Raw genomic sequence first — 27,413 nt, forward strand, 5'->3', positions numbered from 1 at the left:
ATTAAATATCGACCGGGGAAGCTCAACGAGCCCTCGGATGCCCTATCCCGCGGGACATGCGCCAGCGCGCAGATCAGCCGTCTGAAAGCCATCCACGTTGATCTCTGCCATCCAGGGGTCACCCGGCTCGCCAACTACATCAGAGCCTGAAACCTGCCTTTCTCCAACGAGGAGGTAAAAGTGGTCACCAGGGACTGCCCGATCTGTGCAGAGTGCAAACCACACTTCTATAGACCAGACAGGGCCCACCTGGTCAAGGCTTCTAGGCCCTTTGAACGCCTTGCGATCGATTTCAAAGGGCCACTCCCCTCCACTAACAAAAACATTTATTTCCTCAACATCATCGACGAGTTCTCCCGATTCCCTTTCGCCATTCCATGCCCTGATATGACCTCCCACACAGTCATTAGGGCCCTGCATAGCATCTTCACCCTGTTTGGTTTCCCCAGCTACGTACACAGTGACCGGGGTTCGTCCTTTATGAGCGACGAGCTGCGTCAGTACCTGCTCGACAAGGGCATTGCCTCGAGCAGGGATACTAGTTACAACCCCAGGGGGAACGGGCAGGTGGAGAGGGAGAACGCGACGGTCTGGAAGACCGTCCTACTGACCCTCCGGTCTAGAAAACTCCAAGTCTCCCAATGGCAAGAAGTCCTCCCAGACGCGCTCCACGCAATCAGATCCCTCCTCTGTACAGCTACAAATCAAACCCCTCACGAGCGACTCTTCATTTTTTCTAGGGGCGCTACCACGGGGGTCTCACTTCCGGCGTGGCTGAGGACACCACGCCCGGTCCTCCTGAGGAAGCACGTCAGGGGGCACAAAACTGACCCCCTTGTTGAAAAGGTGAGCCTCCTCTATTCCAACCCCCAGTACGCATTCGTGGAGTTCCCGGACGGTCGCCAGGACACAGTATCCCTTCGGGACCTGGCACCCCGCTGGATCCAGCCCCACCCCTACCCCCGCTGAGGAACCCCTTACCCCGTTCCCTATGCTGCCGCCCCCTCGCGCCCCCGATCCCGCAGGCTCACCCCGCCTGTTCCACGCGCCAGCACCAGCCCGCCCCCAGCGCCCCCAGTCTCCGGTCGAGCCAGAGGTGTATGAAGTTTGGACGAAACTCGCCCCGGAGTCTGCCATCGTACCCCAGCTCTCAACACCCACCCAGCCACCGCAAGAGGCTGCAACCCCGGTGCTCCGCAGATCGAAAAGAACAATTCGTCCACCGGACAGACTAACTCTGTGAGCCACCACCCCCGCTGGACTCGATTTTTTCACAGGGGGTGAATGTGGTGAATGTGATTCACACCGGATTATAATCTGTATATAGATGTGTCTGTATTGTAAGTGCAGTTGCACTACCTGTCCTCCAGGGGAGTAGCTCTGGGAATGCTCGAGTTGGATGGGGCTTATCCCTTGGCTCTGCCCAGGACTCCTCCCCCGGAAGCTGCTGTATAAAAGCTCAGTGCCACATGGTCAGCCGGCCAGTTCACCGAAAGTTCAATGGCTAATAGGCTGGATCTGTTGTGAGTATATTAAAACCGCTATTCTAATCCTACAAGCACGTGTCCGTAGAATTGTTGGTTCCAACAGTCCCCTCACTGAGACTCCATTAACTCACAATCCCCTCACTGAGACTCCATTAACGCACAGTCCCCTCACTGAGACTCCATTAACGCACAGTCCTCTCACTGAGACTCCATTAACACACAGTCCCCTCACTGAGACTCCATTAGCTCACAGGCCCCTCACTGAGACTCCATTAACACACAGTCCCCTCACTGAGACTCCATTAACGCACAGCCCCCTCACTGAGTCTCCATTAACACACAGTCCCCTCACTGAGACTCCATTAACGCGCAGTCCCCTCACTGAGTCTCCATTAACGCACAGTCCTCTCACTGAGACTCCATTAGCTCCCAGTCCCCTCACTGAGACTCCATCAACGCACAGTCCCCTCACTGAGACTCCATTAGCGCACAGTCCTCTCACTGAGACTCCATTAGCACACAGTCCTCTCACTGAGACTCCATTAACGCACAGTCCCCTCACTGAGACTCCATTAGCTCCCAGTCCCCTCACTGAGGCTCCATTAACGCACAGTCCCCTCACTGAGACTCCATTAACGCACAGTCCCCTCACTGAGACTCCATTAGTGCACAGTCCCCTCACTGAGACTCCATTAACGCACAGTCCCCTCACTGAGACTCCATTAACGCACAGTCCCCTCACTGAGACTCCATTAGTGCACAGTCCCCTCATTCGGACTCCATTAGCGCACAGTCCCCTCACTGAGACTCCATTAGCGCACAGTCCCCTCACTGAGACTCCATTAGCGCACAGTCCCCTCACTGAGACTCCATTAACGCACAATCCCCTCACTGAGACTCCATTAGCGCACAGTCCCCTCACTGAGACTCCATTAACACACAGTCCCCTCACTGAGACTCCATTAACACACAGTCCCCTCACTGAGACTCCATTAACGCACAGTCCCCTCACTGAGACTCCATTAACGCGCAGTCCCCTCACTGAGTCTCCATTAACGCACAGTCCCCTCACTGAGACTCCATTAGCTCCCAGTCCGCTCACTGAGACTCCATTAGCTCCCAGTCCCCTCACTGAGACTCCATTAACACACAGTCCCCACACTGAGACTCCATTAGCGCACAGTCCCCTCACTGAGACTCCATTAACGCACAATCCCCTCACTGAGACTCCATTAACGCACAATCCCCTCACTGAGACTCCATTAACGCACAGACCCCTCACTGAGACTCCATTAACGCACAGACCCCTCACTGAGACTCCATTAACGCACAGTCCCCTCACTGAGACTCCATTAACACACAGTCCCCTCACTGAGACTCCATTAACACACAGTCCCCTCACTGAGACTCCATTAACACACAGTCCCCTCACTGAGACTCCATTAACACACAGACCCCTCACTGAGACTCCATTAGCGCACAGTCCCCTCACTGAGACTCCATTAACACACAGTCCCCTCACTGAGACTCCATTAACACACAGACCCCTCACTGAGACTCCATTAGCGCACAGTCCCCTCACTGAGACTCCATTAACACACAGTCCCCTCACTGAGACTCCATTAACGCACAGACCCCTCACTGAGACTCCATTAACGCACAGACCCCTCACTGAGACTCCATTAACGCACAGTCCCCTCACTGAGACTCCATTAACGCACAGACCCCTCACTGAGACTCCATTAACGCACAGTCCCCTCACTGAGACTCCATTAGCGCACAGTCCCCTCACTGAGACTCCATTAACGCACAGTCCCCTCACTGAGACTCCATTAACGCACAGTCCCCTCACTGAGACTCCATTAGCTCCCAGTCCGCTCACTGAGACTCCATTAGCTCCCAGTCCCCTCACTGAGACTCCATTAACACACAGTCCCCTCACTGAGACTCCATTAGCGCACAATCCCCTCACTGAGACTCCATTAACACACAGTCCCCTCACTGAGACTCCATTAGCGCACAGTCCCCTCACTGAGACTCCATTAGCTCACAGTCCCCTCACTGAGACTCCATTAGCTCACAGGCCCCTCACTGAGACTCCATTAGCGCACAGTCCCCTCACTGAGACTCCATTAACGCACAGACCCCTCACTGAGACTCCATTAGCGCACAGTCCCCTCACTGAGACTCCATTAACACACAGTCCCCTCACTGAGACTCCATTAGCGCACAGTCCCCTCACTGAGACTCCATTAACGCACAGACCCCTCACTGAGACTCCATTAACGCACAGTCCCCTCACTGAGACTCCATTAACGCACAGTCCCCTCACTGAGACTCCATTAACGCACAGTCCCCTCACTGAGACTCCATTAACACACAGTCCCCTCACTGAGACTCCATTAACGCACAGACCCCTCACTGAGACTCCATTAACGCACAGTCCCCTCACTGAGACTCCATTAACGCACAGTCCCCTCACTGAGACTCCATTAACGCACAGTCCCCTCACTGAGACTCCATTAACGCACAGTCCCCTCACTGAGACTCCATTAACGCACAGTCCCCTCACTGAGACTCCATTAGCGCACAGTCCCCTCACTGAGACTCCATTAACGCACAGACCCCTCACTGAGACTCCATTAACGCACAGTCCCCTCACTGAGACTCCATTAACGCACAGTCCCCTCACTGAGACTCCATTAGCGCACAGTCCCCTCACTGAGACTCCATTAGTGCACAGTCCCCTCACTGAGTCTCCATTAGCTCACAGTCCCCACACTGAGACTCCATTAACACACAGTCCCCTCACTGAGACTCCATTAACACACAGTCCCCTCACTGAGACTCCATTAGCTCACAGTCCCCTCACTGAGACTCCATTAGCGCACAGTCCCCTCACTGAGTCTCCATTAACGCACAGTCCCCTCACTGAGACTCCATTAACGCACAGTCCCCTCACTGAGACTCCATTAACACACAGTCCCCTCACTGAGACTCCATTAACTCACAGGCCCCTCACTGAGACTCCATTAACACACAGTCCCCTCACTGAGACTCCATTAGTGCACAGTCCCCTGACTGAGACTCCATTAGCGCACAGTCCCCTCACTGAGACTCCATTAGCGCACAGTCCCCTCACTGAGACTCCATTAACACACAGTCCCTTCACTGAGACTCCAATTAGCGCACAGTCCCCTCACTGAGACTCCATTAGCGCACAGTCCCCTCAGTGAGTCCCCATTAACGCACAGTGAGGTTTAGGGGATAGGCGCATACCTTGTTTTGGTCCTCTTTCCGTAGGTCGATGCAGACTCGATGGGCCGAATGGCCTCCTTCTGCACTGTAGGGACTCTATGATTTATTTGGGTACTCAGTTATTGTTAAATGGATTGCGTGATTGTACTAATGGGGCTCTTTAACTCCATTCCTCTTTTCGTAATCAACAACCACCTACTCCACAGTGCCGTACTGTACTCAGGGATGCCTCCCTCTGGGTTATGGCTCTCATTGGTCATCAGGAGATTCCTGCAGTGCCTCCAGCCTCCTCTTCCAACAACTGTCAGATGGGGCAAAATTCTCCGACCCCCAGCAGGTTCGGAGAATCGTCTGGGGCCGCCGAAAATCCCACCCCCGCCGTGGCAGAGATTCTCCGCCACCCGGGAAGTGGCGGTGGCGGGAATCTCGCCACTCCGATCGGAGAGGCCCGTGCAGTGATTCTCCGGCCCGGATGGGTCGAAGTCCCGCCGCTGGGAGGCCTCTCCCGCCGCCGAGGTTTGAACCACCTCTGGTGGCGGCGGGATCAGTGTTGCGAGCGGGCCCCGGGATCCTGGAGGGGGGGCGGGGGGGTGATCGAACCCCGGGGGGTGCCCCCACAGTGGCCTGGCCCACGATCTGCGCCCACTGCTCAGACTCCGGGCCAGTGCCCTGGGTGCACTATTTTCCTCAGCGGCCGCCAAGCGGAAGAGAACCCCACATCGCGCATGCGCCGACCGGCAAAAGTCTTTCGGCCAGCCCCGCTGCCGGGGGCGCCGGTTTTTTGCGCCAGTCTTCTGGTGCCAACCGCTCCGGCGCGGGGCTGGCCCCCAAAGGTGGGGAGAATTCCCCACCTTTGGGGAGGCCCGACCCCTGAGTGGTTGGCGCCACTCCCCTACTCCTGGTTCCCCCAGAATCTGTTTTTTAATTCAATGATGGGGTGTGGGTGTCGCTGGCTGGGGCAGCATTCGTTGCCCATGCCTAGTTGCTCTTGAACTGAGTGGCTCGCTCGAGCTTTTCGGAGGGCAATTAAGAGTCAACCAGTTTGCTGTGGGTCTGGAGACACAGGTAGGCCAGACCGGGTAAGGACGGCAGATTTTCCTCCCTGAACCAGATGAGTTTTTATGAAAATCGACAATAGTTTCATGGTCATTATTAGACTGGTTGGTGTGGATTTGAAGCCATGTCCTCATTAGGCTTGGCCTCTGGATTATTGGCCCAATGATATTAGCACTATTTCCCGAGACTGCTCTGCTGCAGTTACCATCTCCGACAATGTGTATTCCAGGCAGTCGATAGGCTACTTAATTGCAGAAGAAAGTCAATGGGTGATGTGATTGGAGGAGAGGGGAATCGAGGCGTGATCTGTGATTGGAGGAGAGGGGAATCGAAAGCGTGATGTGATTGGAGGAGAGGAGGCAGGATGTAATTGGAGGAGAGGCCAGGCAGGATGTGATTGGAGGAGAGGAGGCAGGATGTAATTGGAGGAGGGGTGGCCAGGCAGGATGTGATTATCCAGGAGCATGTGTATGAGGTGGAGTTTGAAGTGAATATTTTGTGGTGATGTAATGCTCCCTGTCTGTGCTGCGCTCTGTCAGGCCTGGACTTGAGAACAGGGAGGGGTAAACACTCTGGGAAAGAGCCAGGAGGCTGGGCGAGGACATTTTGAGAAAGAACAGAAGGTATGGAGCGAAGAGAGGAAAGTCCAACAATGACAGAAGATGGGTAGAAACATGAAATGACATTTACCAAACAGGAATAACATGGAAAGCAATGATATGTACTCACACGATAGGTATTGTGCTGAAACAGCACATTGATGCAGCCAGGAGCAGAGAGATGTTGCTGGACCATTGCAGGGAGGCAGCATATAGATTGTTAAAAACGACAGTGGCAATCACGTCAGTTAAAGCGACAGCGGATTGTAGCCAAGCGAAAATTGAACCTGAGAGAAAACAGTGAATGTCAGAGACTGGGGGAGCTGCAGAGATTAACAATACTGACCTGTATCATAGACAAGGAATTCATTGACTTAAACAAGATTCAGACATGTCCAGGTGTATACACACTCAATGAACTATTCCAGCACACTCCTGCTCACACTCCCAGCTAATACCACTACTGCCCCTTCCTGAACTGACACCATGTCCTGTTCACACACAACTGTGTCCGCGCTCAGTAGACATAGTCTGATGTTTCACATTTTTCACCCTTGTGACGTAATGGGAATGTTCAGAATACAAAGGGTTAATGCCATATCATAATTAACCACTAGATGGAGCTAGATGCAGAACTATATAAAGCACTGACTCACAGGTCTCTGGGAGAAGGCTAGAGAGAGCGGGAGGAGAGTTAGAGAGAGCAGTGATAGAGAGGACAGTTATAGATAGTGTTAGTTGAGTGTAGATTGTAGATTACTGGACTATTGTTTACTATCAGAGTAAATGGTCAAGCTTTAATTAAGTAGTGTAAATAAATGTTGGCTTTGTCGATGAACTTAGTTTCTGTGGTCTTTATGAACACTACGACATCCATCCTGAGAACAGGAATCACGACTATCCTGTCTTCAAATCCCCCCCCCCCCGTCCCGACCTCAAGCTTCTCTCTCTCCAACCCCCATTACCCTCAGGTGTCTGCCTTCCTCTAACTAATTCCTCACAACCACTCGGTTCCTCAGTAACACGACTGCTTCACAATTTCGGATTCTGTAAGGGTGCTGTCTAAATGTAAGTTGTTTTAGTCTTTTTGTTTTGTCAATTTGCCAACATGGAATTCTAAAAATAAACAAGCCCACAATCTCTCCGTTGAAGTGGCTTATGTAATCAGCAGTAGACAGAATGCTGCAGAAACAGGTCGATGTGAACTCTGCCCCAGAATCTTCTCCCTTTCTCTGATTCTAATTAACCTGTTTTTCCTGCAGTCCATTCTCAGATTCCTCACTTTATTCTTCCTATAATTTGCAATCTGCTGAGTGGGTCTCAGCAATTACTCAGTCAGTAACCATCTCTTTGGCTCATGAAAATTTTACATTCAGAATCTGCTCCAGAGGTGGTGCTGCACTGTCAGAGGGTCAGTACTGAGGGAGTGCTGCACTGTCAGAGGGTCAGTACTGAGGGAGTGCTGCACTGTCAGAGGGTCAGTACTGAGGGAGTGCTGCACTGTCAGAGGGTCAGTACTGAGGGAGCTCTGCACTGTCAGAGGGTCAGTACTGAGGGAGTGCTGCACTGTCAGAGGGTCAGTACTGAGGTAGCGCTGCACTGTCGTGGGGTCAGTACTGAGGGAGTGCTGCACTGTCAGAGGGTCAGTACTGAGGTAGCGCTGCACTGTCGTGGGGTCAGTACTGAGGGAGTGCTGCACTGTCAGAGGGTTAGTACTGATGGAGTGCTGCACATTCAGAGGGTCAGTACTGAGGGAGTGCTGCACTGTCAGAGGGTCAGTACTGAGGGGGTGCTGCACTGTCAGAGGGTCAGTACTGAGGGAGTGCTGCACTGTCAGAGGGTCAGTACTGAGGGAGTGCTGCACTGTCAGAGGGTCAGTACTGAGAGAGTGCTGCACTGTCAGAGGGTCAGTACTGAGGGGGTGCTGCACTGTCAGAGGGTCAGTACTGAGGGAGTGCTGCACTGTCAGAGGGTCAGTACTGAGGGAGTGCTGCACTGTCAGAGGGTCAGTACTGAGGGAGTGCTGCACTGTCAGAGGGTCAGTACTGAGGGAGTGCTGCACTGTCAGAGGGTCAGTACTGAGGGAGGTTGCACTGTCAGAGGGTCAGTACTGAGGGAGTGCTGCACTGTCAGAGGGTCAGTACTGAGGTAGCGCTGCACTGTCGTGGGGTCAGTACTGAGGGAGTGCTGCACTGTCAGAGGGTTAGTACTGATGGAGTGCTGCACTGTCAGAGGGTCAGTACTGAGGGAGTGCTGCACTGTCAGAGGGTCAGTACTGAGGGAGGTTGCACTGTCAGAGGGTCAGTACTGAGGGAGTGCTGCACTGTCAGAGGGTCAGTACTGAGGGAGTGCTGCACTGTCAGAGGGTCAGTACTGATGGAATGCTGCACTGTCAGAGGGTCAGTACTGAGGGAGTGCAGTACTGAGGGAGTGCTGCATTGTCAGAGGGTCAGTACTGATGAGGTGCTGCACTGTCAGAGGGTCAGGACTGAGGGAGCCCTGCACTGTCAGAGGGCCAGTACTGAGTGAGTGCTGCACTGTCAGAGGCTCAATACTCGGGGAGCGCTGCACTGTCAGAGGGTCAGTGCTGAGGGAGTGCCGCACTGTGAGAGGGACAGTACTGAGGGAGTGCTGCACTGTCAGAGGGTCAGAACTGAGGGAGTGCTGCACTGTCAGAGGGTCAGTGCTGAGGGAGTGCTGCATCGTCACAGGGTCAGTACTGAGAGAGTGCTGCACTGTCAGAGGGTCAGTGCTGAGGGAGCGCTGCACTGTCAGAGGGTCAGTACTGAGGGACTGCTGCATTGTCAGAGGGTCAGTACTGAGGGAGTGCTGCACTGTCAGAGGGTCAGTACTGAGTGTGTGCTGCACTATCAGAGGGTCAGTACTGAGGGAGTGCTGCACTGTCAGAGAGTCAGTATTGAGGGCGTGCTGCACTGTCAGAGGGCCAGTACTGAGGGAGCACTGCACTGTCAGAGGGACAGTACTGAGAGAGTGCTGCACTGTCAGAGGGTCAGTATTCAGGGAGTGCTGCACTGACAGAGGGCCAGTACTGAGGGAGCACTGCACTGTCAGAGGGACAGTACTGAGGGAGTGCTGCACTGTCAGAGAGTCAGTACTGAGGGAGTGCTGAACTGTCAGAGGGTCAGTACTGGGGGTGTGTAGCACTGTTAGAGGGTCAGTACTGAGGGAGGTTGCACTGTCAGAGGGTCAGTACTGAGGGAGGTTGCACTGTCAGACGGTCAGCACTGAGGGAGTGCTGCACTGTCAGAGGGTCAGTACTGAGGGAGTGCTGCACTGTCAGAGGGTCAGTACTGAGGCAGTGCTGCACTGTCAGAGCGTCAGTACTGAGGGAGTGCCGCACTGTCAGAGGGTCAGTAATGAGGGAGTGCTGCACTGTCAGAGCGTCAGTACTGAGGGAGAGCTGCGTTGTCAGAGGGTCAGTACTGAGGGAGCGCTGCACTGTCAGAGGGTCAGTACTGAGGTAGTGTTGCACTGTCAGAGCGTCAGTACTGAGGGAGTGCTGCACTGCCAGAGGGTCAGTACTGAGGGAGCTCTGCAGAGTCGAAGGGTCAGTACTGAGGGAGCGCTGCACTGTCAGAGGAACAGTACTGAGGGAGCGCTGCACTGTCAGAGGGTCAGTACTGAGGGAGCGCTGCACTGTCAGAGGGTCAGTACTGAGGGAGCGCTGCACTGTCAGAGGGTCAGTACTGAGGGGGTGCTGCACTGTCAGAGGGTCAGTACTGAGGGAGTGCTGCACTGTCAGAGGGTCAGTACTGAGGGAGTGCTGCACTGTCAGAGGGTCAGTACTGAGGGAGTGCTGCACTGTCAGAGGGTCAGTACTGAGGGAGTGCTGCACTGTCAGAGGGTCAGTACTGAGGGAGGTTGCACTGTCAGAGGGTCAGTACTGAGGGAGTGCTGCACTGTCAGAGGGTCAGTACTGAGGTAGCGCTGCACTGTCGTGGGGTCAGTACTGAGGGAGTGCTGCACTGTCAGAGGGTTAGTACTGATGGAGTGCTGCACTGTCAGAGGGTCAGTACTGAGGGAGTGCTGCACTGTCAGAGGGTCAGTACTGAGGGAGGTTGCACTGTCAGAGGGTCAGTACTGAGGGAGTGCTGCACTGTCAGAGGGTCAGTACTGAGGGAGTGCTGCACTGTCAGAGGGTCAGTACTGATGGAATGCTGCACTGTCAGAGGGCCAGTACTGAGGGAGCACTGCACTGTCAGAGGGACAGTACTGAGAGAGTGCTGCACTGTCAGAGGGTCAGTATTCAGGGAGTGCTGCACTGACAGAGGGCCAGTACTGAGGGAGCACTGCACTGTCAGAGGGACAGTACTGAGGGAGTGCTGCACTGTCAGAGAGTCAGTACTGAGGGAGTGCTGAACTGTCAGAGGGTCAGTACTGGGGGTGTGTAGCACTGTTAGAGGGTCAGTACTGAGGGAGGTTGCACTGTCAGAGGGTCAGTACTGAGGGAGGTTGCACTGTCAGAGGGTCAGTACTGAGGGAGTGCTGCACTGTCAGAGGGTCAGTACTGAGGGAGTGCTGCACTGTCAGAGGGTCAGTACTGAGGCAGTGCTGCACTGTCAGAGCGTCAGTACTGAGGGAGTGCCGCACTGTCAGAGGGTCAGTAATGAGGGAGTGCTGCACTGTCAGAGCGTCAGTACTGAGGGAGAGCTGCGTTGTCAGAGGGTCAGTACTGAGGGAGCGCTGCACTGTCAGAGGGTCAGTACTGAGGTAGTGTTGCACTGTCAGAGCGTCAGTACTGAGGGAGTGCTGCACTGTCAGAGGGTCAGTACTGAGGGAGCTCTGCAGAGTCGAAGGGTCAGTACTGAGGGAGCGCTGCACTGTCAGAGGATCAGTACTGAGGGAGCGCTGCACTGTCAGAGGGTCAGTACTGAGGGAGCGCTGCACTGTCAGAGGGTCAGTACTGAGGGAGCACTGCACTGTCAGAGGGTCAGTACTGAGGGAGCGCTGCACTGTCAGAGGGTCAATACTGAGGGAGTGCTGCAATGTCAGATAGCCAGTACTGAGGGAGCACTGCACTGTCAGAGGGTCAGTACTGAGGGAGCTCTGCAGAGTCGAAGGGTCAGTACTGAGGGAGCGCTGCACTGTCAGAGGATCAGTACTGAGGGCCTCATTAGGGTGCGCTTTCAGAGGGTTTGCGTAGACCTGGTGGGCCAAATGGCCTCCTTCTGCACTGTAGGGATTCTATGTTCACAGTGCCTGTTTTTGAGATGTGACATTAAGTGCCCTTTCTGGCGATGCAATGAAAGCTCCCACAGCATCACTTGATGAGCAGGCCCGGGTGCACATAACATTTATCCTTCAACTGACTAAACAGATATCTGATTATTAACTCATTGCTGCATGTGGGATCTTACTATGCCTACTGGCTGCTTCACTACCTGTAGCATTGAGTGTATTTCGCAAAAATCTTTCCAATGTCTTGATAGATGCTACAGAAATGCAAGGCTTTTTTCTGATTAATATATTTTTAATAAATAATTTTATTGAAGTTTACATTTTTACACTGTACGGTGATGTGGTGATCCACCACTGTGTAAATATCTGTGTACCTGTATTAGGTGATGTACAGCAGTACCTGTATTACAGGTTGGTCGGTAGCCCCTGCCGGCTAGCTCCGCCCACAGGGAGCAGTATAAATATTCATGAGTTCTCCTAAACTACCATTCTACCAGCTGCAGTCGAAGGATAAACATCTCACGGTAATAAAGCCTCTCTTGTACCGATTCGAGTCTTTGTGTGCAATTGTTAGCGCATCAATTTATTACCGTGAGATGTTTATCCTTCAACTGCAGCTGGTAGAATGCCAGAAAAGACTTTAATCCCTGGCTGGCTTACTTCGATGCCTACATCACCTCAGCGGACCCTGCACTGTCGGAGGCTCAGAAAATTCAACTCCTCTACTCAAGGTTGAGCTCCAGCGTGTTCCCGCTGATACAGGACGGGCCGAACTGCGCACGCGCCATGGAACTTCTCAAAGAAAATTCCGTCCAGTCGACGAACACTCTGTTTGCGAGTCATGTACTCTCCACTCGCGTCCAGCTACCGGGTGAGTCGATCGAGGACTTCTGTCGGGCCCTTATCCCTCTAGTACGGGAATGCGAGTGCCAGGTCATCACGGCCACGGAACATTCCAATCTCCTCATGCGAGATGCATTTGTGACGGGGATTGCATCGGACCCCATCCGGCAACGACTGCTGGAAGGGGCCGCGCTCGATCTAGTGGCGACAAAGACTTTAGCGCTCTCCATGACGGTCACTTCACGTAACGTACAATCCTACCCCACCTGCCACGCAGCCCACCCAGCCTATCCCTCGTGGACCCCGCAACCGCCCCCCCCGACTGGGGCTGCTTCCGCGCAATATACCTGCGCTGCTCGCCACACCGCGCACCCTGGGGGTCCCCGCTGCTACTTCTGCGGCCAGCAGAAGCACCCACACCAGCGCTGCCCAGCCCGCACCGCGACCTGTAAATCCTGTGGCAACAAAGGCCACTTTGCAGTGGTGTGTCCGCGCAATTGCCGCTATCGTGCCCGACCTCTCCCCCTTTCCTCAGCCGATCGCGCAATGGGCGCCGCCGTCCGCTGTTCCCAGGGCCACGTGCGACCAGTGGGCGCCGCCATCTTCTCCCCCCAGGTCCATGTGCGGCCAGTGGGTGCCGCCATCTTGTGCCGCCCCGCAATGTGCACTCCATGGTCGCCGCCATCTTGTGCCGCCCCGCAACGTGCGCTGCATGGGTGCCGTCATCTTCTTCCCCACAGGTACTTTGGACGTCGCCATTTTGTCCTCCCCTCGGGACTGGACCACGGGACCCGAGTCGCTGCCGCTCCTCTTCGGACTTTTCGGACGATCGCCCGCTACTCGCCTCCATGACCCTCGACCAATCCCGTCCTCACAACCTGGCTACCGCTTCAACGACGGTGCTCATCAATGGCCACGCGACCTACTGCCTACTAGACTCCGGGAGCACCGATAACTTCAATCCACCCGGACACGGTTAGGCGCTGCTCCCTCGCGGTCCTTCCCGCCAACCAGCGGATCTCTCTGGCCTCCGGATCCCACTCTGTCTCGATCCGGGGTTTCTGTCTGGTCAACCTCACCGTACAAGGCGTTGAATTCAGCGGTTTCCGTCTGTACGTTCTCCCCAACCTCTGCGTTGCAACACTATTACTGGGCCTGGATTTCCAATGTAATCTCCAGAGTCACACCCTCAAATTTGGCGGGCCCCTATCCCCACTCACCGTTTGCAGCCTCACGACCCTCAAGGTTGACCCTCCCTCCCTCTTTGCCAATCTGACTGCAGATTTCAAGCCCGTCGCCACCAGGAGCAGACGGTGCAGCACCCAGGACAAGACCTTCATCAGGTCCGAAGTCCAGAGGCTGCTTCGGGAGGGTATCATCGAGGCCAGCAACAGCCCCTGGAGAGCCCAAGTGGTAGTGGTTAAAACTGGGGAGAAACGCAGGATGGTCGTGGACTACAGTCAGACCATCAATCGGTGGACGCAGCTCGACACGTACCCCCTCCCACGCATATCTGAGATGGTCAATCAGATTGTACAGTGCCGGGTCTTCTCGACGATTGACCTTAAATCCGCCTACCACCAGCTCCCCATTCGTAAATCGGACCGTCCATACACTGCCTTTGAGGCGGACGGTCAGCTCTATCACTTCCTTAGGGTTCCCTTCGGCGTCACTAACAGGGTCTCGGTATTTCAAAGAGAAATGGACCAAATGGTTGACCGGTACGGACTGCGGGCCACGTTTCCGTACTTAGACAATGTCACCATCTGCGGCCACGACCAGTAGGACCATGGCGCCAACCATGCCAAATTTCTCCACACCGCATCTCTCCTCAACCTCACTTATAACAAGGAGAAGTGCGTATTCCGCACAGACCGCTTAGCCATCCTCGGCTACATAGTCCAAAACGGACTACTGGGGCCCGATCCCGACCGCATGCGCCTCCTCATGGAGCTCCCCCTCCCCCACTGCCCCAAGGCTCTCAAACGATGCCTGGGGTTCTTTTCTTACTACGCCCAGTGGGTCCCACAATACGCGGACAAGGCCCGCCCACTGATCCAGTCCACGCAATTTCCCCTCACGGCCGAGGCACAACATGCCTTCGCCCGTATTAGAGCAGACATAGCCAAGGCCGGGATGCACGCAGTAGACAAGACACTGCCCTTTCAAGTAGAGAGCGACGCTTCAGATGTCGCACTTGCCGCCACTCTAAACCAGGCAGGCAGACCCGTGGCATTCTTTTCCCGCACCCTCCATGCCTCCGAAATTCGACATTCGTCTGTTGAAAAGGAGGCCCAGGCAATCGTTGAAGCGGTGCGGCACTGGAGGCATTACCTGGCCGGCAGGAGATTCCCTCTCCTCACTGACCAACGGTCGGTAGCCTTCTTGTTTAACAACATGCAGCGGGGCAAGATCAAAAATGATAAAATCTTGCGGTGGAGAATCGAGCTCTCCACCTATAATTACGAGATCTTGTATCGCCCCGGCAAACTCAACGAGCCCCCAGACGCCCTCTCCCGAGGTACATGTGCCAGCGCACAAGTGGACCAGCTCCGTGCCCTGAACGACAGCCTTTGCCATCCGGGGGTCACTCGGTTGTACCACCTCATCAAAGCCCGCAATCTGCCCTATTCCGTCGAGGAAGTACGGACAGTCACCAGGGACTGCCAGATCTGTGCCGAGTGCAAACCGCACTTCTACCGGCCGGACCGCGCGCGGCTGGTGAAAGCCTCCCGCCCCTTTGAACGCCTCAGCGTGGACTTCAAAGGGCCCCTCCCCTCCACCGACCGTAACACATATATACTCAGTGTGGTCGGTGAATTCTCTAGGTTCCCATTCGCCATCCCATGCCCGGATTTGATGTCTGCCACCGTCATCAAGGCCCTCGATTCCATATTCACTCTGTTCGGTTTCCCCGACTATATCCACAGTGACAGAGGATCCTCATTTATGAGCGATGAGCTGCGTCAGTTCCTGCTCAGCAGGGGTATCGCCTCCAGCAGGACGACCAGCTACAACCCCCTAGGTTCCTACGGTCCAGGAACCTCCCAGCCGCTCGCTGGCAGCAGGTCCTCCCTGACGCGTTCCATTCCATTCGGTCACTGCTGTGCACCGTACTAACAGCACACCCCATGAACGTGTTTTTACCTTCTCTAGGAAGTCTACATCCGGGGTGTCGCTCCCGACTTGGCTCACAGCTCCAGGGCCGGTTCTACTGCGTAGGCATGTCCGACTCCACAAGGCGGACCCCTTGGTGGACAGGGTACACCTGCTCCACGCAAACCCCCAGTATGCCGACGTGGAGTTCCCCAACGGCCGCCAGGATACAGTCTCGCTCAGGGACATGGCTCCCTCGGGTGCCGATCCCACTCCCACACACCTCCCCACCCACGCACCACCCTCCCCTCCCCCGGCGCCGAGCATCAGCCCCACCAGGTCTATCCCTCATTCCCCTGCCCACATTAGAGGACATGGAAGATGTTGGCACGCTCCCGGAGTCATCCAGCCACTGGCCAGCACCAACACAGCCACCACCGATACCGCCGACGCCGACACCGCCTGTGCAGACGTCGCCACCACTGCGGCGTCGCTCTCAACGAACCGTCAGACCGCCGGTCAGACTCAACCTATGATGGGCACCGGGTTGCAAGATGGACACTTAATTTTTCCCTCCCCTCTGTAAATAAATCACGGATTATGTATATAGTTCCATGGCACCCCCGCCGGACTCATTCTTAACAGGGGGTGAATGTGGTGATCCACCACTGTGTAAATATCTGTGTACCTGTATTAGGGGATGTACAGCAGTACCTGTATTACAGGTTGGTCGGTAGCCCCTGCCGGCTAGCTCCGCCCACAGGGAGCAGTATAAATATTCATGAGTTCTCCTGAGCTCCCATTCTACCAGCTGTAGTTGAAGGATAAACATCTCACAGTAATAAAGCCTCTCTTGTACCGATTCGAGTCTTTGTGTGCAATTGTTAGCGCATCAGGTGATGATTGTAATTATTTACAATTTACGTGCTGTTCCTTTTTGGTAACCCTCCTTTGTTAACCCCCCTTCCCTTTGTCTACTATTTTCGAGCCCTATCTTCGACCCTTTACTCTGCCGTAGATTGTTTATTTGTCACTCATTTTGCCCCTAGGACTTTGTTGGGGGTGGGGGGAGGCCCTGGCCCTGGCCCTGGCCCCTATGTCAGTCTCTCCCTGCCCATTCTCCTGACATTTCCTTGGGTCTCTCTCCCCCATTGGTCCTGTCTGCTTTCTTTGGCCCTGCTGGTTCCGATACATCTCCCCACCATCCTTTCTATCCGTTATTAGCTTCAAACAGGTCCTGGAACCGGCTGATGAATAGCCCCCCCCGTTTGAGAAAGCCCTCGTCCGACCCTTGGATGGTGTATTTGATCTTCTCCATTTGGAGAAATTCCGACAGGCCTGTCTGCCAGTCTGCAGCTGTGGGGGGTACTGCCGAACAGGATTCTCCGGCGGGTGATTAGGAAGCAAAAGCCAGGGCGTGTCGGCCCTCTTTCCCGTATATAGTAATGGCTGGTCCCAAACCCCGAAGACTGTCACTCTCGGGTAGGGCATCACCCTCACCCCCACAACCTTGAACATCGCCTCGAAGAATGCTGTCCAAAACCCAACACGTATGGGGTAGGCCCAGAACATGTGGGCGTGATTGGCTGGGCCTCCCTGGCCACCGTTGACACTTGTCCTCCACCTCCAGGAAAACCTGATCATTCGGGTTCTGGTCAGGTGCGCCCTGTTCACCACCTTAAACTGCATGAGGCTCACCTTGTGCAGGAGGAGGCGGAGTTGGCCCTGCTCAGTGATTCAGTTCTCACCCTACTTCCATCCCTAGCATTTCCTCCCACTTCTGCCTTGCTTCGTCCAGCGGTGCTCTCGCTCTTTCTAAAAGTCGTCTGTATGTTTCCGCAATTCCCCTTTTCAGTACGATCCACGTCTATTAGCTCCTCCAACATTGTGGGTCTGATTCTCCGACCTCCCGCCAGGTCGGAGAATCGCCGGGGGGGGGGGGGGAGCGCGAATCCCACCCCCGCCAGCTGCCGAATTCTCTGGCGCCGGGGTTTTGGCGGGTGTAGGAATCGCGTTGCGCCGGTCGGGGGCTGTTGGCAGCGGCCCCCCCCCCCCCGGCGATTCTCCGGCCCACGATGGGCCGAGTGGCCGCCCGTTTTCAGCAGGTCCCACCGGCGTAAATCACAACAGGTCCTTACCGGTGGGACCTGGCTCCACGGGTGGCCTGCAAAGTCCTCGGGGGGGGGGGGGGGGGGGGGGGGGGGGGGGGATCTGGCCATGAGGAGGGGTGCCCCCAAGGTGGCCTGGCCCGCGATCGGGGCCCACCGATCCACAGGCTGGCCTGTGCCATGGGGGCACTCTTTCCCTCCGCGCCGATTGCTGCCAACCTCTGCCATGGCCAGTGCGGAGAAGAACCCCACTGTGCAGGAGCTGGTATGACGCCAGCACATGCTGGAGCTCCCGCGCATGCGCCAACTTGTGCCGGCCGGCGGAGGCCCTTCGGCGCCGGTTGGCATGGCGCCAAGCCTGTCCATGCCAGTTGGCATGGCGCCGAACACTCCAGCGCCGGCACCTTCGGGGCGGCCCGACGCCGGAGTGGTTCAAGCCACTCCTCGGCGCCGGAGTGGCCTGCCCCGCTGGTTCACGGAGAATCCCGCCCTGTGTCTCTCGGGGTTCTAGGGTACCTCCTCGTCTCCTTGTGGGGTACGTTTTTGACTTGTAGTTGTCGGAGTTCCTGTCCGGTTGGTAATTCCAATCTCTCCATGAGCTCTTCTACAGTCAGGTATTTGTCCCCACGTAAAAGTCTCTGATCGTTAATGTTCCCCCATCCTGTCTCCACTTCTTAAAGGTGGCGTCTAGCATGGCTGGTGGGAACCTGTGGTTGCTGCAGATGGGGGCCATGGTGGACGCCCCAGGTCAACCAAAGTGTTGTCTCATCTGGTTGTAGATATCTGACTATTAACTCATTGCTGCTTGTGGGATCTTACTGTCTGGGATTTTAGTGACCAGTGGGGATGGGAATGCTGTCGTGGTGAGGGCTTGGAGGGTCGTTCCCATGCAGGAGGACTCCTCCAACCTCACCCCTTCCATGTTTATTTCCCTTACCCATCTCCTCATTCTCTCGGCTGTGGATGCCCAGTGATAGTATTGCAAGTTTGGAAGGGCCAGCTCCCATGTTTCATCTCCTCTGCAGTGTTGTCTTGGGGATTCTTGGATTCTTCCCCCCCCCCCTTACAAGCGGCATGATCATTTTATCTATTCCTTGGAAAATGGCCTTGGGGTGAAGATCGGTATGAATCTAACAGGAAGAGGAGCCCTGGCAGTACGTTCATCTTGATTGTCTGCACCCTCCCCCCCAGAGAGAGCGGGAGTGCAGCCCATCTCTGCAGGTCCTTTTTGACTTCCTCCGCCAGACTGGTCAGATTCCACTTGTGGATCCGTGTCCAGCCGTGGGCTATCTGGATCCTCAGATAGCGGAATTTGTTTCGGGCTATTTTAAATGGGAGACTCTCCAGCTCCATCCCTCCCCCGTTTGGGTTCACCAGGAAAACCTCACTTTTGCCCAGATTGAGTTTGTAGCCCGAGAAGGTCCTGAACTCTTTCAAGAGCTTCATGATTTCTTTCAAGCCATTCTGCGGCTGAGAGGTGTAGAAGAGCAGGTCATCTACATAGAGTGAGACTCTGTGCTCTTTGCCTCCTCTTCAGATGCCCTTCCAGTCTCTCGCGTATCGCAGAGTGGTCACCAGGAGTTTGATTGCCAGGGCGAACTGGAGCGGGGCCAGCAGGCATCCCTTCCTAGTGCCTCTGTGCAACTGGAAGTATTCAGAGCTGGTGGTGTTGGTCTGAACGCTCGCTTTGGGGATGTTGTACAGGAGTTTCACCCATGAGGTGAACCCTGGCCCTAGCCCAAACCGCTCCAGTACCTCGATGAGGTACTTCCATTCGACTCTGTCGAAAGCCTTTGCTACGTCCAGGGAGATGATGACCTCTGGTGTTCCCTCACGAATGGTGTCAGTATCACATGAAAATGAAAATCGCTCATTGTCACGAGTAAGCTTCAATTAAGTTACTGTGAAAAGCCCCTAGTCACCACATTCTGGCGCCTGTCCGGGGAGGCTGGTACGGGAATTGAACCGTGCTGCTGGCCTGCTTGGTCTGCTTTAAAAGCCAGCGATTTAGCCCAGTGAGCTAAACCAGCCCCATGGTTTCAGCAGCTGTCTGATATTCGCAGTTAGCGAATCGAGGTACCCTTGACAAAGCCAGTCTGGTCCTCTGCGACCACCTCTGATACGCAGTTCTCCAGTCTCTTGGCCAGGACTTTATGAATATTCTCGCATCTATGTTAAGCAGCGAAATGGATCAATATGATCTGCAATCCGTCGGGTCTTTGTCTTTTTTGGGTATCAGCGATATGGTGGCCTGTGTTAGCATTGGAGGCAAGGTACCCCTCGCTAGCGAGTCTGTGAACATCTCCTGTAGGTGCTGGGCCAGGGCTGGTGCAAATTGTTTGAAGATGTCCGCCAGGAATCCGTCTGGTCCTGGCATCTTCCCCGCCTGCCTGGAGCTGATGCTCTCCATGACCTCTCCCAGCCCCCCCCCCCCCCCCCCCCCCGTCTGTCATCCCCATGACTGGCATGTCCAGCCCATCGAGGAACCGTTTCATCCCCAAGTCCCCATCGGGGGGCTCAGTGGTGTAGCCCCTGGTAGACGGCCTCAAATGCTTTGTTGACCTTTTTTGGTTTGGCTACCAGTCCATCTCTACGGTCCTTTACCTGGGATATCTCCCTCATGTCTGCCTGCTTTCTCAGCTGGTGAGCCAGCAGGTGGTTAGCCTTCTCTCCGTGTTCATAAAAGATCTTCTGTGTCTGGCGGAGTTGGTGCACTGCCTTCCTGGTGGATAGTAGGTTAAAGTCCATTTGTCGCTTTTTCCTGTCCGCCAGAAGCTCTACGGAGCCTCAGAGCATCTGCTGTCGACCTCCGGGATGGAGACATAGATTTACATAGAATTTACAGTGCAGAAGTCGGCCATTCGGCCCATCGAGTCTGCACCGGCTCTTGGAAAGAGCATCCTACCCAAGGTCAACACCTCCACCCTATCCCCATAACCCCATAACCCAGTAACCCAACCCAACACTAAGGGCAATTTTGGACACTAAGGGCAATTTAGCATAGCCAATCCATCTAATCTGCACATCTTTGGACTGTAGAAGGAAACCGAGTACCCGAGGTAACCCACGCACACACGGGAAGGATGTGCAGACTCCGCACAGACAGTGACCCAAGCCGGAAATCGAACCTGGGACCCTGGGGCTGTGAAGCGATTGTGCTATCCACAATGCTACCCGTGCTGCCCTGCCATCAGTTGCTGCCTGGCTGTCCTCTCTTCCCTGTCTCTACGGCCTTGTAGGCGATTATCTCTCCCCCAATCACTGCCTTCAGTGCCTCTCAGAATGTGAAGGTAAGATTTCTCCATTCTGGATGCACTCGCCTATAGCCTGTAAGTTTTTCTGGAAGAAGACCTCGTTGGCCAAGAGGTCCGTGTCCAATCTTCATGTCTGATTTGATTTGATTTATTATTGTCACATGTATTAGTATACAGTGAAAAGTATTGTTTCTTGCATGCTGTATAAACAATGCATTCCATACATAGGGAAGGAAGGAGAGACTGCAGAATATAATGTTACAGTTATAGCAAGGTGTAGAGAAAATATCAACTTAATACATTCAAAAGTCTGATGGCAGTAGGGAAGAAGCTATTCTTGAGTCGGCTGGTACGTGACCCTCAAACTTTGGTATCTTTTTCCTGACGGAAGGAGGTGGAAGAGGGAATGTCCAGGGTGCATGGGGTCCTTAATTATGCTGGCTGCCTTTCTGAGGCAGGCGGGAATTATAGACAGAGTCAATGGATGGGAGGCTGGTTTGCGTGATGGACTGGGCTACATTCACAACCTTTTGTAGTTTCCTGCGGTCATGGACAGAGCAGGCTCCATACCAAGCTGTGATACAACCAGAAAGAATGCTTTCTATGGTGCATCTGTAGAAGTTGGTGAGAGTCGGAGCTGACATGCCAAATTCCTTAGTCTTCTGATAAAAATAGAGTCGTTGGTGGGCTTTCTTTTTTTTAAATTTAGAGGACCCAATTATTTTTTCCAATTAGGGCCAATCCGCCTACCCTGCACATCATTGGGCTGTGGGGGTGAAACCCACGCAAACACGTGGAGAATGTTGCAAACTCCACACGGACAGTGACCCAGGGCCGGGATTCGAGCCCAGGTCCTCAGCGCCGTTGGCAGCAATGCTAACCACTGTGCCACCGGTGCTGCGTATTTGGTGGGGCTTCTTAACTATAGTGCAGCATGGTAGCGTAGTGGTTGGCACAATTGCTTCACAGCTCCAGGGTCCCAGGTTCAATTCCCGGCTTGGGTCACTGTCTGTGCGGAGTCTGCACGTTCTCCCCATGTCTGCGTGGGTTTCCTCTGGGTACTCCGATTTCCTCCCACAGTCCAAAGATGTGCAGGTTAGGTGGATTGGCCATGCTAAATTGCCCTTAGTGTCCAAAATTGACCTTAGTGTTTGGTGGGGTTACTGGGTTATGGGGATAGGGTGGAGGTGTGGGCTTGGGTAGGGTGCCCTTTCCAAGAGCCGGTGCAGACTCGATGGGCCTCAGAGGGTGGTTAAAGTATGGAATTCCCTACCGAAAGAAGTAGTAGACACTACTTCATTGAATATATTTAAAGATAGGGTAGATGTTTTTTGAAAAATAAAGGAATTACGGGATATGGCGAGAATGCGGCTAAGTGGTTCTGAACCACGAAAGGATCAGCCATGATCTTATAGAATGGCGGAGCAGGCTCGAAGGGCCAGACGGTCTACTTCTGCTCCTAGTTCTTATGTTCTTATGAATGGCCTCCTTCGGCATTATAAATTCTATAAATTCTATGAAAGCTGGCCCAAGCAGGGCCTGGATCTGTTGGTTGTCCCAACAAGGACTGGATTGGGAGAGAGTTAAATGCAAATCTTCCTTCAAAGGAACTGCATGAGGCCATTCAGCCCCTTGAGCCTGTTCTGCCATCAAATCATATCATGACGGACCTGTATCTGAACTCCATCCTACACCTTGACCCCAAAACCCTTAATCCCAAGGTGAATACAGATTGAAGCTACTGCATTGAGTGGCATTACTTCTTTTATGGGAGAGTTCAGCACATTTGTGCGGCCTTCCCTCCCAAAATAAAAACAGCAAGTTCTAGATAAACCCAGCAGTCTGGCAGCGTCCGTTGGGAGAGAAAGAGTTTTCAGATTCGAGCATTCGCAATAATTTACTTTTGTTAAGGTTTCGAGTCAGTTTGACTGTTCTTCAGAACTCTGCTTATTCTGGCCCCACAGAGGCTGCCAGACCAGCTGAGACTTTCCATCATTTCCGGTTTTTATTTCAGCGTTCCAGCATCTGCAGTATTTAACCTTAATTTTTTTCCATCCTGGATATTCTGGCTTGGATTCTAAGAGGCTGATCCTGTCTTAGTTACTCTCTTTATGAATCTCATCAATTTTTTTCAAATTCTAAACATGTGAAACAATTTGGGAAATTCTGAGGATGGGAAAGGTTCTATCTCAATGCAACTCTTTCATTCCTCTCTGACACATTCACAGATTACCTTCAATTAATGGGCGGGAGTTAACTAAATAGGAACACGGTCCCATAGCGAGCGGGTTTAGCTGCTTATTTACTGATGCTTGCAACGCTGAGAAACACACTATAAAACAGCACTCAGGTGGGACAAGCCGGCCAAGGCTGCACCCAGCCCAGTTTTATGTACTGAGTGAGCTCCACTCTCACAATTCCTCAGTGAAGTGAGAGATCGGGACGCCAGTTGAAAATGGCAACCCCTGAATGAAAAAAAACAGGTGCCGGCCTTTCCGCGTCTGCCGCCACGGGGGATACAGATAGAGTAGTTTCTAGTACCTGGGTGGGAGAGCGAAGGTATTGGATATTTACCAGGAGCTTCAGAGGCGAGGAAACTCCGGTGGAGGAGCTTAAGGGTCAAGTGGGAGGACGAGCTAGGAGGAAGATAGAGGTGGGGTCTGTGGGCGGATGCCCTAAGCAGGGTTAATACCTTCTCATCATGCGCCAAGCTTAGCCTGATACAATTTAAGGTAGTCCACCGGGCACACATGACAGCGGCTAGGATGAGTAAGTTCTTCAGGGTTGAGGATAGGTGTGCGAGGTGCGCGGGAAGCCCAGCAAATCATGTCCACATGTTTTGAGCATGCCCATAGCTTGAAGGTTTTGGTAGGGTTTTGCTAAAGCAATGCCCACGATGCTAAAACACGGGTGGTGCCGAGTCCGGAGGTGGCGATCTTTGGAATGTCGGAAGAGCCGGGAGTTCAGGGAGCGAAAGAGGCCAATGTCCTGGCCTTTGCCTCCCTAGTAGCCCAGAGACGGATCTTGTTAATGTGGAGGGACTCGAAGCCCCCGAGTATAGAGACCTGAGTTAGTGACATGGCTGGGTTTCTCAGTCTCGAGAAAATAAACTTTGCGTTAAGAGGGTCAATGTTAGTGTTCACCCGGAGGTGGCAGCCGTTCGTCGGCTTTCTCGGGGAAAATTAAAATGTCTGCGAATACAGAATTCCAAAGGGGGGCGGGGGGGGGGGGGGGGGGGGGGGGGGGGGGGGATTCCAAAGGGGGGCGGGGGGGGGGGGGGTGGATTGTTGTTGTATGTTGAGATGCGTGAAGATTGGGCTGGGGGGGAAAATGTTTATTTTAACCCATGTTGATGTCATTGTTTATGTTACTGTCATAAAAATTTTTCAAATACCTCAATAAAATATTATTTAAAAAAAAGAAAATGGCATCCCGATCTCTGGAGCCTCTGGAGCAACCCTGACCCCCCCCCCCCCCCCCTCCCCCCCCCCCCCCCCCCCCCCCACCCCACCCCAAAGCCCCAACACACTATGGGAGGGTCTCCGGGTCCCCCAGGAGGTTCCCCCCCCACCGGGCGGACCCCTCTGCCAAACACCTGTGCAGGGCACCCCACCGCCTAATTGCCACCGTGCAAGAAATGCCAACCAGCGCTCAACGACAGTCCCCCATGATAGAAGGCGATAGATCCCATGTCTCGGGCACCTCGGGAATCTGCATATTAAAGTGAGACGAGGTGTCTTGCTTAATATGCAGATTTGCTAAATGTTATCCCGCCCACAATGGGCAGGATTTACATTGCATCATTTCGCAAGATTGTGTTAGACCTCACCAAGGGTTTGCTAACCAGATAGATCTCTGGAGCGGAGTCTCCCAGCTTCTATCGGCCACGTTACGGGCCGCGGCACACTGCTTTTTGGACGCAGCAAGCCCGTAAAATCGTGCCCAAAAGTCTGAATTGCAGGCAACTTTGATGATGGGCTTTGAACAATCAGTCACTGTGTGTCTGGGCAGTGATTCCTTACCATAGGAAGCCTCTTCCATCTGCTTGGACAACTGAGCTCGAATCGTGGGCATTGGAATACAGGAGAACAACATCGTAGAGCGAGCTATAAAACACAAAATAGAAAACATAAAGCCACAACTCTGTACATCCACTGTGTGTACACAGATTGCATCCTCATCATGTGTACACAGACTGTACCTTCACTGTGTGTACACAGTCTGTATCCTCACTGTGTGTACATAGTCTGCAGCCACACTGTGTGTACACACACTGCTTTTTAAAAAAATAATTCTTATTAAGATTTTCACAAAATATAAACAACAAAACAATATTAACAAAACAACCATTGTAAAAACCAAAAACAAAAACCAACCCCCCCCCCCCCCGAGCAACTACAAAAACAAAAACACAACAAAAAGAAAGAGATAACACCCGCCACATCCAACAAACCCATGTACACACTTCGCCCTCCCACCGAACCGAACCCCCCCCCCCCCCCCTCCCGGGTTGCTGCTGCTGCCGGCCTATTTCCCTACCGTTCCGCCAGGAAGTCCAGGAAAGGCTGCCACCGCCTAAAGAATCCTTGTACTGATCCCCTCAGGGCGAATTTCACCCTCTCCAACTTAATGAAACCCGCCATATCATTGATCCAGGCCTCCACGCTTGGGGGCCTCACATCCTTCCACTGAAGCCAAATCCTCCGCCGGGCTACTAGGACGCAAAGGCCAGAACACCGGCCTCTTTCGCCTCCTGCACTCCCGGCTCCACTGCAACCCCAAATAATTGCGAGTCCCCAGCCTGGCTCAACCCTGGATCCCACCACCCTCGACACCGTGCTTGCTACCCCCTTCCAAAAGTCCCCCAACGCTGGGCATGCCCAGAACATATGGGCATGGTTCGCCTGGGCTCCCCAAGCACCTAGTAACACCTGGCCTCGCCCCCAAGAACCTGCTCATCCTCATCCCGGTCATATGAGCCCTATGCAGCACTTTGAACTGTATGAGGCTAAGCCTCGCACAAGAAGAGGAGGAGTTCACCCTTTCCAGGGCATCTGCCCACGTCCCTTCCCAATCTCCTCACCCAGCTTCCTTTCCCATTTACCCTTCAGCTCCTCCACCGAGGCCTCATCCACCTCCTGCCTAACATGGTACACGTCCAAAATCCTCCCTCCTCCAACCCACACCCACGAGAGCACCCTGTCCCGAACCCTCCGCGGGGGCAACATAGGGAACCCCGCCACTTGCCGCCTGGCAAACGCCCTAACCTGCATGTACCTAAACATGTTCCCCGGGGGGAGCCCAAACTTCCCCTCCAACTCACCCAGGCTCACAAACCTCCCTTCTACAAACAGGTCCCTCAAACTCCTAATCCCTGCCCTGTGCCAGCTAAGACACCCCCCCCCATCGATGCTCCCCGGGACAAACCGATGGTTCCCCCGTATCGGGGACTCCATCGAGCCCCCCACCTCCCCCCTATGCCATCTCCATTGCCCCCAATTTTCAGGGTAGCCACCACCACCGGCTCGTAGTATACCTCGTTGGAGGGAGCGGCAACGGCGCCGTTACCAGCGCCTCCAGGCTCGTATTCACACAGGACGCCATCCTCCCATCCTCTTCCATGCTGCCCCCTCCCCGTCCATTACCCACTTACGCACCATTGCTGCGTTGGCAGCCCAGTAATACCCACACAGGTTGGGCAGCGACAGCCCCCCCCTATCCCTGCCGCCCGCCAAAAAACAAACCCTTCTCACCCTCGGGGTCCCGTGTGCCCATACAAACCCCATGATGCTCCTGTTGACCCTCCTAAAAAGGCCTTCGGGATAAGGATGGGAGCACTGGAACAGGAACAAAAACCTCGGGAACACCGTCATCTTGACGGACTGCACCCTACCCGCCAGCGACAACATATCCCATCTTTTAAACTCCTCCTCCATTTGCTCCACCAACCTTGTGAGGTTGAGTTTGTGCAGGGCCCCCCCCAGCTCCCAGCCACCTGGACTCCCGGTACCTAAAGCTCCTCCCTGCCTGCTTCAGTGGGAGCCGACCAATCCCCTCATCCTGATCCCGGTGCACAACGAACAGCTCGCCCTTACCCAGGTTGAGCTTATACCCAGAAAAGCCCCCAAATTCGCTGAGAATCCTCACACCTCCAGCATTCCCCCCACCGGGTCCGCCACATACAGCAACAGGTCGTCCGCATAAAGGGACCTCGATGCTCCTCCCCACCCCGCACCAGGCCCTCCAGTTCCCCGACTCCCTCAACGCCATGGCCAGCGGCTCAATCCCACGCGAAGAGCAAGGGGGACAGGGGCACCCCTGTCTCATCCCCCCGGTGCAGCCGAAAGTACTCCGCCTCCTCCTATCGTGGCTACACTCGCCACCGGGGCCTCGTAGAGCAACCTCACCCAACGGGCAAACCCCTCCCCAAACCCAAACCTTTCCACACCTCCCACAGATACCCCCACTCAACCCTATCAAGGCCTTCTCTGCATCCAATGCCACCACTCTCTC

General features: G+C 54.3%; 1 protein-coding gene across 1 annotated transcript in view; it reads right to left on the minus strand.

The window, feature by feature from the left end:
* Positions 1-27,413, minus strand: part of LOC119953724 (thymic stromal cotransporter homolog) — a 63,547-nt gene that overhangs the window by 11,819 nt on the left and 24,315 nt on the right. Inside the window, exon 3 of the mRNA XM_038778272.1 lies at positions 6,531-6,687. Coding sequence (XP_038634200.1) covers positions 6,531-6,687 — 157 coding nt within the window. The remainder of the gene's footprint in view (positions 1-6,530; positions 6,688-27,413) is intronic.

Source organism: Scyliorhinus canicula, chromosome 18, assembly GCF_902713615.1.
Source record: "Scyliorhinus canicula chromosome 18, sScyCan1.1, whole genome shotgun sequence".
In the NCBI taxonomy this organism is placed as follows: domain Eukaryota; kingdom Metazoa; phylum Chordata; class Chondrichthyes; order Carcharhiniformes; family Scyliorhinidae; genus Scyliorhinus; species Scyliorhinus canicula.